Below are 15,905 nucleotides of genomic sequence, written 5' to 3' on the forward strand. Positions count from 1 at the left end.
CTAATCTTTACCTCCTCTGCTGCAGGGTCCGCCTGGTGATATGATCCAGCCTCTGCCCATTCAGCAGTCTAGCAAAAGGAGCAGGCGTCAGGCTGAAACTCAAGGAGATGAGGCTTTGGCGGACTACGGCATGGACGGGCCGGGCATGGAGGGAATGGACGACGTCTTTGGATCCCTCAACAACCTCAAGCAGGATATCGAGCGCATGAAGTTCCCCATGGGCACCCAGGACAATCCTGCCAGGACCTGCAATGACCTGCACCTCAGCCAGCCTGATTTCCCCAATGGTACAATGAAGACAAACCTTAGTGTTGCTTTTTAGCATAATGTATCAATAGCAGCAATTAGTAAACTTTTAAATAGCTTAGTTCAGTTTAAAAAAAAAAACATGAAAAGAAAAACAAGACGAGAAAAACACTAAAGAGGATAAAGTTCTTGTAGACGGTTGCCTTGGCAGTGTTTTATGGATCTGTTTCTCTCTCAGGTGAATACTGGATTGATCCGAACCAGGGCTGCATCGGAGACGCCATCAAAGTGTTCTGTAACTTCACAGCAGGTGGAGAAACATGCATTTACCCAGACAAGAAATCAACAGGAGTGAGTATACAATGTTAGAACACAGGTCATTTAAGGCATGCAGGCTTCAGTGTTTCACCAAAGGGGTTGTTTAGTAACATTTGAAACTGTGTAAAAGCTGCTTTTAGAAATTGAAATATATATTATGTTTATTAACTTGACTTTTTTGGGGCATTTCTTATAGGTTAGAATATCCAACTGGCCTAAGGAATCACCAGGTTCATGGTTTAGTGAATTCAAGCGTGGCAAAATTGTGAGTCCAGAAGACACTGATATAAGTCTGAATATGTTTTTTCACGTTTGCTTCATGAATTTCTTAATTTCCCTAATTTTGTCTTCCTCCAACTATTCTCAGCTGAACTATGTGGACGGTGGTGACAACAGCATCAACGCTGTGCAGATGACCTTCCTGAAGCTGCTGAGCTCCTCAGCGCGGCAGAACTTCACCTACATTTGCCATCAGTCGGTGGCCTGGTACGACTCCAAGGCCGACAACTACGACAGAGCGCTGCGCTTCCTGGGCTCCAACGATGAGGAAATGTCTTATGACAATAATCCCTTCATCAAGTCGCTGATGGATGGCTGCTCGGTAAGCAGACATTTTTGCTCGCTTTCAAAGTTTCACTTTGCAATTAAACTTTTTTTTTTTCTAAATTCCATGAAATCCCCCTAATCCTCACAAACACGTAGAGAGGTACCGAAAAAAAGTGTCAGAAAGTGTTCATATTTGATGTGGGAGAAACAGTCCTCCAAAAGGAGGGATATCCAAGCTTAGAAAGAATTATAAAATGCGAAAATTGGTTTCTCACACCACTGCTCGCGTTATATAATTGAAAAGGAAAGAAATGAATAAAAATCCAAAAATGCTGTTTTAGATTGTGTCAAAAATGCATACATATTCATTACACTGCATGTTATTTGTGATTAAGAAATGGTATTCTATAGTGATTGACATCTGTCATCACTTTTAACGAGCTTTGAAAAGCACAAACTCAGACTTTATGTTAACAATAGTACCTTAGCTGCATCAGCTCTAGATAAATATAACTCAAAAAGAAGAAACAAAAAGTTATAATGTTGTTTATCTAACCCATAAAATGGGACTAGAGTCTGAGAGCTGGATGTATGCCACACAAAGACTTGGATTCATTCTCTGACTTGACATGAACTTTTGCTCTAGACACTCAAAACTTGGAGTCATTCTAATAACTATATTATACGTGTCAAACTCAAGGCCCGTGAGACAAATTCGACAGTCCGAAGCTGTTTCTGAGGCCCTCTAGATCCCCAACCTTTTTAGTCGCGCGGACCGGTCAGCCCTTCGCCATTTTGCTGCGGACCGGGGGGGTCGTAAGTATCGAGTCCGGGGGCGTAACCCCCTCGTTTTTCGCGGCGGTTACGTTCCAAAAAGAACCCGTGATAGGCGAAATCCGCGAAGTAGGAACCTTTATTTTTTTACAATTATTACACAATGAAATATTCCATAATACATTGAAACCAAAGAACAAAACCTCTTTACAGGCCCAAACATTTGTTTAACAAATAAAAAGTACTGTATAAACTTTTTTTTTTTTTTTACAAATAACTACTGTACTGTAAAATAATAATAATTTTAATATGAACTGAAAGCGGATTCCCGAATTGCGGAGATCAGCGCCGCCCCACCGCGACCTGACTCATTGGATTAGAACGGGAGAAAATAAAAAAATATTATGAAAAAACAAAGTACAGACATACAATCTATTAACAGTTTGTTATCTATACATTCTATACATTCCAGCTGTTATACCTGAAGTCAAAATGAGTTTGACATCCCTGATGGAACGAATAGTGGATTAATTCTAGGAAGTTACTGTTTCTTTTGTCAAAAACTCCAGCTGGCACTGAATAAATACTTTGAAAGATACTTGAAACTACTCTGGATCATATGATAAATCTCTTTCTTCTCACTCTGTGTGCAGATGAAGCAGGGCTATTCAAGGACAGTGTTGGAAATTAACACACCTCGCATCGACCAGTTACCCATCATTGATGTAATGCTGAATGACTTTGGGGAATCCAACCAGAGGTTCGGCTTCGAGGTCGGCTCTGTGTGTTTCCTCGGCTAGACACGCCCGTCTTCCCCCCCCCGCTGAAGGACAGGGTCAGAGAGTCAACAGTAACACCCACATGAAGAGAGCCTCTCAGCCACCACCTATTGTCTCCTATGAAGTAAAATCCCATGTTCCTTTATTGCAAAGAAGATCCAACAAGCTGGGAGAAAGAGAAAAGCACGCTTTGACCCTTCCTTTAAAAGCGCTGATCAGGGGAATCTCCTCCTTGCCCTCGTAGGGCCAGAATCACGTGACTTTAACTTGTAATGAGAGTGACATCAGGAAAAGGACTTTTGATGCCGTGGTGGACAGTGGCATACTTTCAGCATTAAAGAGAGGATCCACTCGCCCTAAACCTTGCCCTCCCTCCTCCCTAGCCCTCTCGTCTTCTGTTCCTCTCTGCATGCTCCAAGTGATGCTCTGAATTAAACCACAGAGGTGCTTTTGTGCAGAATCGCAAAACACTTAAGGTGCTACAAATAGTGCATTTGATAAAACTGTAATTAATAATATTTGAATTTTGTACATTACTGTTCCTCTCTGAATCCACTCTTAACAACTTGCATGTGCTTCTTCGGTTTTAAAGAAATATTTGGTCAACTTTGTTAGAATAAATTTTATGAGGATATTTAAAGTTTCTTAGAATCTGTCTGAAAACATCTATGACATACATCTGACTAAAGCTTCAATTTGTAAGTATGAATCAGTCCTCTTGTAAATATTATGATTCTTATCCTCTTTCATGAGCTTAGAAAAAAAAACTGGAACTTAACATCTAACCAAAAAAGTCAGTTAATGTACCCAGTAGGAAAGTAAGCCATAATAAAATGAGGTTATAATATAAATATTCTAAGAAAGGGTTTATTCTTCCAGCTGTTATACCTCAGTTTCCTTAAAAAATCTGAACGTTAGACACAGTCAAGTTTACATTTTCTGTGGTTTATAACTAATAAAACTAATATTTTTGTGTGGGAAAGGTATGTCTAGCTGTTTTCATTCAATCCCAAAGATGTCTTGTGGATATTTTCTTTGTAACAGTGAACAAAATGTTTTCATGTGCCTTAAATTGTTCATTTAAGAAATTTATTAAAATTGGGCTCTGAAAAACATTGGGTTGAACGTTTGTGTGGTTGGCTGTTTGACTACAGAAACAAGTAATGTTCGCTTTTTGTGATTCTGTGCCACAAGACTAATATCTCCATCCTTTATCCCAATAGACAAAGAAAGATAAGTGATTCTTTGTGTTTGGGTTCATTTTACCGACTCTTCCAGCTTTTTCTTTTTTTTTTTTTTTACCTCTTTCTCTCTGACTCAGATTTGACCTCGATCAAGATCTGTTTGCATCGCCACTTTCTTGGTTTAAAAGCTCTGGCAACAAATACTTCAGAGCCACTTTCTAAAAACCTGTGTAATAACAGTATGTCTTCAACCTATGTACAACTGCAATAAATGTTTGGTGCTTTGTGCGCACTGCAATCTTTTTGCATTCACTTGCAATATAAATTGAGTAAACTGGAGCCACTTTCCCAGTTCAAACAGAGACCAATGGTGAATGAAAACACGTCTACCGTGGTTTTGGTTTCCTAAAAGCACGGCATGTCCTCAATTCAGCTCATTATGGCTACACTTAGAACAACCTAAAGTGTTCATACCCTTTGAAATTTTTGACATCCTGTCACTTTACACCCACACAAATGTTATGTTACTTTATGATAAATGTTATGTTACTTGTGATACACCAACACAAAGTAGAGCCTGAATGCTAAGTGGTAGAAAAAGTATACATGGTTTTGTTTTGTATTTTTTTTCCATATATATATACCCATTTGAATAAAAAGAAGCATACAAAACTTCAGGCAGTTTTTTTCCTCACTGTCTGAAGTTAGTCAGAGCAAATATCAAAAGTTATGTCTGTTTGCTAAGCACCACAACAATGTGAGAATGTCAGAGATTTCCGGTATGTAAAGAATGTCTTTAAAATCTGAAGTTTACATACAGTACAGACCAAAGGTTTGGACACACCTTTTAATTCAATGAGTTTCCTTTATTTTCATGACTATTGACATTGTAGATTCACACTGAAGGCATCAAAACTATGAATAACACATGTGGAAATATGCACTAAACAAAAAAGTGTAAAACAACTGAAAATACCCCTTATATTCTAGTTTCTTCAAAGTAGCAACCTTTTGCTGTGATTACTGCTTTGCACACACTCTGCATTTTCTTGATGAGCTTCAAGAGGTCGTCACCTGAAATGGTTTTCACTTCATAGGTGTGCCCTGTCAGGTTAATAAGTGGGATTTCTTCCCTTATAAATAGTCATGAAAATAAAGAAAACCCATTGAATTAGAAAGGTGTGTCCAAACTTTTGGTCTGTACTGTATATTTCCTATTTTGCTATTTGGTTGTTTTGCCTTTGAACTGTATGACCTGGGTAAAACATTATGGGTATACTTTTACAAGCTTTTCACAATAGTTTGCTGGAATTCTGGCCCATTCCTCCCAACAGAACTGGTATAACTGAGTCAGGCATGTAAGCCATCTCACTCTCACATGCCTATTCAGATCTACCAACAAATTCTTTTCAAGACTACAATAAGGGCTTTGTTATGGCCATGCTAAAACTTTAGGTTTGCAATGTCTTTTCAGTGTATGGACAGTTCAGGTTTCAACTGTCAGTACCAGGCATTTGTGTTATGTTGTGTTTTACTCTGATACAACTGAACAATGTCCCCCCAATACCCCCAAAGATCCTAATATTTGTAAAGACACCCCACTTGTTTGCAATATAATCTAAGGATGCACACGGCCATTCTGAGCAAATGAGCAAACATCAATTAAACCAAGGAGTTGAACAAGAGCGGAATAAATAAAATGTGTTCAACAACAGAAGACAAGTTATGGATAAAGCTCTGATAAAGTTTTCAGCAGGTTTTGGTCATAAGACATTATCCCTATCTTAGAAAATGTAACAAAGCATTAATCAGTCTTTCATCCAGAAATTGAAAAAGCAGGTTACAAGTTCAAGCCTACGAAAACAAGAAATGTACACCTACACTGACAACTTAACCAAGAGGCATGACTGGCGGGGCTACAAAGAGCCACATCAGAGGCCTGTGTGGGATTTCTGACCATTACTGCCCTCACCCATCACTTTAATTGATGCAATGGGCTGTTCAATAAATGCATATTCACTGAATATTTTATTGCAGATGAACAAGAACAGAATAAATAAAATGCATTCAACAGAAATCTCTCCACATTTAATCACAAATTCTGAGACTAAAAACAACATACATATCTGCTCAATGAAAAAATAAATAAATAAATATCTATGAGACAATATTACACATGAAACCACTGAAAAACATTTGAAAACAATTATGCTGAATTTGAAATGATTTAACATTATTCAAACCAGTGGCTCAGAACATACAAATAAATTAAAAATGACAGTTAACTGACACTGGGACAGCTGTGCTGATTGAGATTTCTGTGCAGAAAGAGAATATTGCTGTGAGACTCTGGTTCAGTCTTACTCTACTATAAGTGTTTTTCTGAAATGTGTGTACACAGACTAAATGCTCTCTGGTGATTCACTGGACTTGCATTAAAGTGTTCTGTGTGAATTTTCCTCCCATGGGTTTGGAACTGGCTTCTCCAATGATTGAATCCTGAGGTATCCTGTTATTTCCTCATCATCAGATGTTATCCCTGAATAAAAGAAGGAATTTTTCTACCTTTCTGCAAACAAATTGTTTGTTTGTTTGATTTTTACTGGTGGTGGTATATCAACATCACAGCGCATGTCTTTTTTGGCATCTTTGGATGAAGTTGGTCATTTTGAATTCACAAGCAGATCAAAGTTGATAATTATTTGCTTTTGATTTGAATCATTTTTAAATCTAATTATTATCATACTTGATCATGCGATTTGCTTTTCTCCAGTCTTGATCTTAGTCCAAGCTCAGTTGCAGGACACCGGCCCTTGAGGACTGGAGTTTGAGACAAAACCTAACTTGCAACATTTTAGAGACCCAGTCTGGTTTCAGTTTTTACTGAGGCAGTTGTGCTTGGGCCACAACCCATTTACTTTTCTGAAGTCTCTCGGACTTGTACTGAGAACCGCCACTTGCAGCTTTTGAAGAACTGCAATGAAGAAAAAATCCCATGCTTCCTGTGAGTGCCGTGTTGTCAAAAATGTTCAAATTATTTCCAAAAGCCTGAATTTTCCACGGTAACTCAAACAGCATGTTGGTGTCATATGCATCCACATTGACAGAGGCTGAAGAAATGGCTTCTGTGTTCAAATATCTTGATTTCCATTTTAATCTCTGTGTGATGTACACACAAAGATCGCATGAAGCGTAATTAACAGCATAATCCATATAATGTTGATGCGATAATAGCTCACAGCTTTTATCTGTGCCACTCAAGTGTCCACAAAAATGCAAATCTGCAGTAATTATCTTTTCTTCCCAGGAAGCCTGAGGGTTTCACTGGGGTGTGAAAGTATGTTGAAGTCAAGGATGTCACTTATCAGTAATGTTTTGCAAAATAAATGTAGCAGAGAACCAATTAGGAGTTCTGTAACAAGAAATACTCAAAGCAAGCATAAAATGTCAGAGTTTTACTTTCTTAATTGTAAGTTTTCAGCTTTCCTAAGTTCGAGGCCGTGGTTCTCTAAATGGTGGACTGCTTCCTTCTCCAGTCTCTGGCACTTGCCTCATTCTCCTTCCGGAAAACATCTCAAGTGCCATCAGAATGGATGGAAGTTGGTCGCAAAGAGCCATTTTTTAAGTGTTGCCATAGAGACTACCGGATTTAGGTGCAGGCTTTGACTGGGACATTTTAACATCTGGATATGATTTCTAAGCCACTGCATTGTAGTTCTGGCTGCATGTTTAGTCTCATCCTGCTGGAAGGTGAACCTCCAACTTCTAACATATCTCCTTAGAGAATTACCAAATATTTAGCCCTGTTCATATTCCTGTCAACTCTGACCAGTTTTCATAACCCTCATCATAAAAGAACACCCCAAAGCATGATGCTGCCACTGCCAATTTTCACTGGAGGACTGACTTTATGTTCATGTGCAGTGTTAGCTCTTTAATTTTCAGCCTAGCCTGAACAAAGGCAAAAAGGGAAGTTTTGGTCACATCTGTCCTTGTGCTTTGAATGTTCATTATGACAGGAAAGGCACTCATATAAATTAAGTTCATTTACCACTTTTCTTGACGCCACACAATCAATTTAACTTTGTTGTTACTTTAAATATATTTTCCGTTGCCCCTCTTAAAACATTTCCGTGTTACAAAGAAGGTAATAAAACAGAAATGTCCATTCTGTGAGCATGAATCCTGCGCATACATCCCAAGATCAGCTGTGTCTTTCTGTTTCACTGAGCAGTTTGTCTGTTGCATTCTGGAAAGTTTCCCTGTTGTGGCTTGGCTGGTGTTGACATGCAGTCGTTCCAGAAGAACTGTTTGCAGAAAAAAACAATGGATGACTGGCATTCATTGGTCCTGCTGCCTTTTTCCTGCTCAAGCAAGCAGCAAGCCAAGAAATGGTGGCCCTCCTCTAGAAAGAAAGAGAGAAAGAGCAGAAACCATCATGCCCTGGATGACTGAGAATCTACACCAGAGTTTAACAAAGTTTATTTTAAAATGTACTATAATGCAAAAATGTTTACACTAAAAGAATGTTTTCTTTTATCTGGTCTCAGGGTCTAGAGAACCTGACATTAAATGTAAGACAGTAACCTTACATGACTTATCCCAACACATGCATTCATATAATTGTACTTAATTTTTTTTTTCATTTATTTTAAAATAACTTTTGTGTTTTGAACATGTAGCAGTGATGCTCAAAATCTACTCATGTGAAAGTCCATTTAACTGTTGCAGGAATCAGAATAGACAAAACAAGCATTTAAAAAAAATGATTACTTTCCTTAATAAAATAAATAAGTTTAATAAAAATAAATAAAAAATAAAGGTTTTTAGCTCCTGTCAGACATAAAAATGGACATTGAAAAGTAGCAAAAAAAAGTACAACTTTACAAGTCTTTTTTTTTCTTGCTTTTCAGGAAAAACAAAATCTTGTGTGAATCAAAAAAATAATAATCCTAGATTAATTTTGTTCCGGAACTTTATTTTTTACTCACAGATCACAGTTAAGTTAATGTGTAATATCACACAGAGTTGGTAAGTTACTCAATAAGTGTCATTTAATTTGAGACTCTGCGTCTTTTTTGTAGCTAGATAAATCTGTCAATGGTCTGTTTTTCCATAAATGCGTAAGGTATTCCTCCTCTCATTTGGAAAGGCCGAGGTGAAGAAAATTAGAAACTGAAATTGTCAATTTCCTTGGCTAGGATTGTGCGTCTTACCGTGTCAGCTTTCAAACAGAGTAAAAACTTTCTTCTCCCCTGTCCTAATTCATTCTGTGATGGCGCCCGGTTGTTCATGATGCTCGAAAAGCTCAAGCAGAAAGAGAACAAGAAAGAATTTTGTAGAAGGAGTGTAACACTCCTCTTTTACTGAGGAGAAATCCAATTTAGCAGTCCCGATGTTTCAGTGTGAAGTATCAAACCTATCAGCTGTGAGCTGTAGGGGCCTTGCAGGGGTTTGAGGAGGATTCGTAGGACAAAATCAACTGTACAGCTGTAAAACATTTTTCCTTTTATTGTCTCAAGCTCACAGGACATGTTCTTTCTTCTAAAAGCAGAAAACAAGTGATCCTGCATTTACAAAAAAAAAAAAAGGTTACCATCTATCAGCCCTAACAAATGTTTAAGCACGTTTAAGCAAACACGATTATTACTCAGCTCCATATGTGCGTTTGCTGACTGATACGAGGTGGCAGATTTCAGGGTTGAGAAGTACAGATCTTTGCTAACAGATGCAATGATTCATGAAGCATAATGAAAACAGTTTGGAACGAAGCAACACCACACAAGTGTTTTAGGACAAAGCTAATTAGAAAATATCAAGGCATGTGGAGCTGTGGTACAAAGGCTTGCAAATATCATGCGCTGCCTCTAAAGGAGCTCAAATCAAGATTTGGATTCTACAGCCTGGATCTCAGACCTGACTTTTCAATTCATGAATTTCCATTCGAAACAGCCACCTAAAGTTTGAAGCTCTGTGTGAAATGGTGGTGAAGGATTACATAAAACATCATAATCCTTTGTTTTCTCATAAGGAATACTGGGAGTCTGCTGTAGGGATTTGTCATGACAGCTTGACACTTGCAGAGAGGACAAAAACACAAAGGCAAGCAACAGAGTACCGCTGTTTTTGACACTCTAATAACCTTCCATTACAGTTTACAAAGCCGAGCATGACATGTTTGTGAAGTTTTCATGACAGTAATGCCTCTAGGGGCGTCAATGAGATTGTCAAGAGAGCACAGCAGTGGTCACAAAATATTTAAAAACTTAAAAACTATTTAAATGTGTGATGATTGTCCCTGTTGATTCGTTTGTAAGGACAGGTCATCAGTCCATCACAGGACAACACAGATTTACATGGACAATTATTTTAGGACTGTTGGAAGAAGCCAGAGTAGAAGTAGAATCAGCAAAACAAACTAGCATGAAAACATAAATCCACAAGACATCCCTTCCATCTGTTCCTTGTCTGAAAAGGAGTGAACAGAAGTAAACATATAGTCCCACACCCTTCCCCTTTTAAGTTTTTTTGGTCAATCTAAAAAACTGACCAAAACAGAGTCCAACTGTTGAACTGTTCAGCAAAGCAACACCAATAAACAACCAGCAACCGACATTGCAAATTAAATGTAGCTACATTTAACTGAAGTTAAATAAAAACGTCATATCAAAAAGATAAATCAATAAATCTAATATACTCCTGTTAATAATCATTTCCTGTCCTTATTGATGAAAATCTAAACTTTATACTTTATTATTAATTGTTTCGCATTTACATGCTGCTTCAGCTCCACATTCAAACTATTCCGAGACCGAACTCTAAAATCTCTGCTTGCTCTCAGCTGAAGAATTCAATCGGTGTAAAGTCGCCTACAGGACCCAATCCAAGCATCCCTGATATCGTCTCCCACCAAAACAGTCACTTCCAGTTTGTAAATTGTTGTCCTTCCAAGCAGACAGTGACCCTGATAAACATTGCAATTGCTTGCAACCTGTTGGTCTGTATTGCATGTAAAATAAAGGCATTTAATTACATATTCTACTGTGTTTCTTTAATACTTTTTCAGCAAACCTGCTTTTTCCCACACTGGGATCCTTATTTTATAAAACAAAATAGAAGTCTCATTCATGACTTGAATACTTGAATCTATCACTCTTGTGATAGTAATACTTCCAGATAGCCTTTCTTTCATTAAATATAGCCTGGATTTCAAAGATAAAGTGTTTCTCCTAAAAAAGTGTCATAGTAAATTCAACATCACTGACAATAAATATGAGAGACAAGCAGCAATGATATGATTACTTCAGGTCAGACTTCTCCTTGGTGTCTGTTAATGATCCCTTTCACGGTACAACAAAAATCCTTTGATGCTGTATATTTAGCTTAACATATCGAGCTGGCTTGAAACCCTGAACAGATGGATATAGCATGTGGAAGATCTGTTATCAAGCTGTTGCTGCTGCTCTTAGCTAAAACATGTATTACAAAACTTCCTCCACTGAGCTGCTTATTGACCAAGTGTTGAAAACAGCTGTTGTGTTGGATAGGTTGTGTGTTTAAACCTATGTCAGAGACAAAATAAAACAAATGCACTCTTTACAATACAAAGGTAAGATAGCCTGCTTAGTATAGTCAAAAGACTGTTATTTTCTGTCACCTACAAAGCTGCTTCTATTGGCTGACATGTATTTTCCTGCAAGATAATTGCTTGTTGGTTACTGTGGTGGCACAGGGGCAAAGCACAACCCACATATTGAGGCCATAGTCCTCGTGCCGGTGGTTGCAGGTTCAACTCCTGGCCTGGCGACATTTGCTGCATGTCTTCACCCTCTTTCCTGTTGAACTATTTTCAAATAAAGGTCACTAGAGCCAACAAAACCTTCAAAAAAAAAGATAGTTGCTTGTTTTCCATCCATAGATTCATTCTTCACATCCTGCATGACTCAATTCCAAATCTCTTGCATCATTAAACCTTTAAGCTCACTTACTTGTGATGTGGTCCTTGCTAGTAAATTAGCGCTCAGGTAAGTCTAATCATGAGTTTCTGTACTGATGTACTACAGAAAACCTTTAAAATTACTGTTTGTTAAAACTGTTGAACTGGAGTACCCTGAAGAAGCCTGGACACCAGATGGCTCAGTGGTAAAGCAAGAGCATCATATTCAGAAAGCATGGTCCATAATGCAGATATCTGGGTTTGATTCTACAACTCCCTCTGTCTTTCTTCCTGTCAAGCTACCAATGGATAGAGACCACTTGTGCCAATGAAATATTAATTAAATAAAAAGATTCTTTAAAGAAGGAAAAAACAAAAATGTCCATGCCCGGGCTCATTTCTCTAATCATAAAGTTTCTCCAAGCAAGAAACAGAGCGCCTAAGATTATTTCGCCTCCCTAAACAGTGTGTCTATGGAAAAGGGAAACGAGCTACTGAGAAGGCTGAAGGTGACTCCTGCTGCCAAGGCCGTGCTCTTGCTGCAGCCTTTGAAAAGTCTCAAAGGGAGAAAGAAAATCGAAGGACAGAGGCTATGGCTTAGATCCAAGCCCAGTTCAAGGTAGATTTGACATAAAGCATGATGCCAGAGCATTTTCATAAGTTTGTAAACTGCAGGGGTTTTCCAGTAGGAAGGTGGAAGATAAAGTGCTTTGCGAAAGTATTGAGACATCTTGAACTGTTGCACATCTATGGTCATTGAAATAACAAACAATAGTACATTTTATTAGAATTTTAGGTTATGGACTAAAACTAACTGTGAAGTGAAAGGAAAATGACATGTGATTTTTAACAGATTTGCAGGTGAAACTGACTGACTTAATACTCTGTAGAACCAACTTTTGCCTAAATTAAGGCAGCAAATCTTTTTGCCTATGTCTCCACCAGCATTATGAATTTTGAGTATCATTTTTATGAGAAATATCCTAAGCTCAGTCACATAAAATGCAGATCATCTGTGAAAACCAATTTTTAAGTTCACCAACAAAAATATCAGGTGACTTCAAGTTTGGACATTAGACAAAAATAATCATAAATACGAACCAGAAGTCTTATCAGACAAACGTAAATGTGTCTGGTGGTACAATTTTGGCTAACAAATCCTTCATTTAGTTAAGTAACCGAAGATGAGATGAGTAGTCAGAAATTGTGATCAAATAAGAGTATTGTTACTTTATAGTTTTACTTGAGTAATATTATTTTAAAGCATGCATTTTTTTAAAGGCTTACTCAAGTAATTGTAATCAAACGAATGTATTTAATCACCATCCACCTCTATTAATAACAACCTGCATGATAAGAAAATCAGGGATACATTTTCTTAGACAAACAGCCTTAATGATTTTAAAATTGTCATCTTATTAACAAAGACCTTTTCAACCAGAAACTACAAAATGAACAGACTACTTAGACTTAAACTGAAATCACACAATAATATAGTATCATGACAACATGAAAAGAATAATAAAAATTATTCAGTATAAGCTGCCATAACCATGTAAACGTAATGCAGGGGTGCCCAAAGTCGGTCCTGGAGGGCCGGCATTCTGCATGTTTTAGTTCTCTCCCGGGTGGTACCAACAACCTTTTCAGCATGTCAGTGTTCTTCTTAGGCCTTCAAACGACCCATTATTGGATCCAGGTGAGTTAAACGAGGGAGAGAACTAAAACATGCAGGATGCCGGCCCTCCAAGACCGACTTTGGGCACCCTGATGTAAGGCATGTACGTGAATGAGGACTGTGATCATTTGAGGCGAGAGCTAATCAAGTGGTAATGAACGTCAGCTGTGCTGCCTGCAAATGTAGCTATTTAAGCCTCAGTTGTTGGTTGTAACTTTAGGTTGTGGTAGGAAACATGGGAGGTGCTTGGATTCTCTTAACCTTTGCAGTGGCATCGTGGCTTAAAGGTGTGTAACTTTTCTTCTCTCTCTTTGTAATCTTGTTGGTAAAAACTCTGTTGGCTTTAACTAATTTAAGAATTTGTTCTGTAATCAATAGTTGTGTGACTGAGGTTAGATATTTTTTTTATATACTTAAATTTTAAATGTGTACCATTGTATTTAACAGGGTCCTGTTTACCCATTTCTCAAAGTGAACTGCATGAGGAGCAAAAGAACTGTAAGAGAAGTGGAGGGAGAAACTTTTATATATATATTTTTTTTTTTGTGTGTGTCTTCCTCAAAGCTTAGTAACTGATCTAATATCTTTCAGTATTGGCTGAAAAAGAAATTGCTGTGAAGAACATTATCCAGTCAAGGTATTCCATGATGCTGCAAAAAGGTAAGCTAAGGGAGAACTAAATGTAAAGATTCTCTAAATTTTCAATAAACACTTTGAAATGTTACTGACTTCAGTTCAACTGGAAGCCAAAGAAGTGGACGCCGCCCCCAACAACGCGTCAAGCGACGCCGCCCCCAACAACGCGTCAAGCGACGCCGCCCCCAACAACGCGTCAAGCGACGCCGCCCCCAACAACGCGTCAAGCGACGCCGCCCCCAACAACGCGTCAAGCGACGCCGCCCCCAACAACGCGTCAAGCGACGCCGCCCCCAACAACGCGTCAAGCGACGCCGCCCCCAACAACGCGTCAAGCGACGCCGCAACTTCCAGTTCATGAAAATTTTCAATAAATGCATTATACTTGATTCCCACTTTCTTGTAATTGCTGCCTGTTTAGTGTTGGCTCTAATCATCTGGGTATTTAATTAAGGCCTGGGAGCTGAGTCTTTCCCTGTGCAGAAAAGGTTAAGTCATCCAGGTTCAACAATAGTAATAGTACACAATACCAGAGCTCATCTGGTATTTTGTATAGATTAAAGACTAAATATCTGATCCAGCCCAAGGTCTCGCAATCTAGAAAAATCAGCCTTGTACTTTAAGATCCATTGTAACTCCTGACCTTGTTTTAAGGTGGCTTGAACAGTGTGGAGATTCATAGGTGTAACTAACTTGAATTTTCCTCAACTGTGCCTGTGACCTGGATTCATGATTTCATTCACTGTTTAAGTCAGAGGGCTGAAGTATTTTTACTGAACTTATAATGGAATTCTATATCCTAATTAGGTGATATCTGTAGATTCTATTTTTTGTTATCGTGGTTCTAAACAGGATGGAACACAATTGACAGTAACAAACCCTGAACATAAACTCAAATTTATTTCTTTTGACTAGTGCAGTAATTTTTTATACAAAATTTTAAAATATACATTGACGGTTTTGATAGTGGCACACTTGGTGTTAAAATTTTTGGGTTGTAAATTTGTCAACTTTTGCCAGAATTATGTGGCAAATAAAGTTAAAATTAAGTCCAATCTCATGCCACTCACAGAGGAAGCTGTATGTAGTCCATATTCCAATAGATTTATACAGACTAAATTCCTGAAGCTAATAAATGTAATATTCATTTCTCTGACAGCAGAAAAAAAATTGCCTGAGGTATCTTTAAAAAAAAATCCACTAGGGTGGAACAGCTTGAGCTTTACCCAAACAGTAAATTCTATTTGCATGCACAATGAGTGCCTCACACATTATTTAAAACGGCGTCTCTGTTATTTGAAAACAATGTGTCATATTAGAGTATGTGACTAATGGCTCCAGCCAGACAGGCACATTACAACTGCACTGCACCACAAAAAGCTTTGTGTCATTAGTTTCAGTAATATGACAGGTTCTACATCCCTCCATGCAGTAATGAGATCTGCTTAATCAGAAGTGTTTCATGCAGATCAGTCAAGTAACAAAAATGTCTTTTCTGTTTGCTCTTTACAAAGCAGTAAGATAGAAATTTAATTTCTGCAGTGAAACAGGAAACTGGTTTAGGCATATACATTAAGGAGAATTATCGTTCCTTTAAATGTGTTTATTGACCCATCTTCTTGTTAACAGCCTTTATTGTTTAGAACAAGGTAAACTCCTACTCTTTGAAGCATTGTAGTAAATCTACAGACAGAAAGGAGACGTTGAACAACCACACAGCTGAAAAACAAAGCTGAAATTGAGGAGTTGTGATGTTTTGCTTCGGATATGAATACATAATGTAATGGTCACCTAAGACAAAATGAGCA

General features: G+C 38.0%; 2 protein-coding genes across 2 annotated transcripts in view; both read left to right on the forward strand.

Annotated features, from left to right (window-relative positions):
- Positions 1–4,142, forward strand: part of col11a1b (collagen, type XI, alpha 1b) — a 97,274-nt gene extending 93,132 nt beyond the window's left edge. Inside the window, exons 63-67 of the mRNA XM_028020881.1 lie at positions 26–287; positions 485–597; positions 761–829; positions 932–1,165; positions 2,538–4,142. Of these exons, the coding sequence (XP_027876682.1) occupies positions 26–287; positions 485–597; positions 761–829; positions 932–1,165; positions 2,538–2,684 (825 nt within the window). The 3' untranslated portion in view covers positions 2,685–4,142. The remainder of the gene's footprint in view (positions 1–25; positions 288–484; positions 598–760; positions 830–931; positions 1,166–2,537) is intronic.
- Positions 4,143–13,654: 9,512 nt separating this feature from the next.
- LOC114146953 (circumsporozoite protein-like) lies at positions 13,655–14,492 on the forward strand. The gene is made up of 4 exons (XM_028021418.1): positions 13,655–13,748; positions 13,909–13,959; positions 14,053–14,121; positions 14,196–14,492. The coding sequence occupies exons 1-4, from the start codon at positions 13,697–13,699 to the stop codon at positions 14,456–14,458; spliced, it is 435 nt and encodes a 144-aa protein (XP_027877219.1). The 5' UTR covers positions 13,655–13,696; the 3' UTR covers positions 14,459–14,492.
- The last annotated feature ends 1,413 nt before the right edge of the window (positions 14,493–15,905 follow it).

Source organism: Xiphophorus couchianus, chromosome 6, assembly GCF_001444195.1.
Source record: "Xiphophorus couchianus chromosome 6, X_couchianus-1.0, whole genome shotgun sequence".
NCBI lineage: Eukaryota > Metazoa > Chordata > Actinopteri > Cyprinodontiformes > Poeciliidae > Xiphophorus > Xiphophorus couchianus.

Excerpts from the sequence above, each read along its gene's own strand:
- LOC114146953 (XM_028021418.1), top strand. The coding sequence starts at position 13,697 with ATGGGAGGTGCTTGGATTCTCTTAACCTTTGCAGTGGCATCGTGGCTT. Across the intron at positions 13,749-13,908 it reads AGTGGCATCGTGGCTTAAAG|GGTCCTGTTTACCCATTTCT; the intron begins GTGTGTAACTTT and ends TGTATTTAACAG. Across the intron at positions 14,122-14,195 it reads TTCCATGATGCTGCAAAAAG|TTCAACTGGAAGCCAAAGAA; the intron begins GTAAGCTAAGGG and ends TACTGACTTCAG.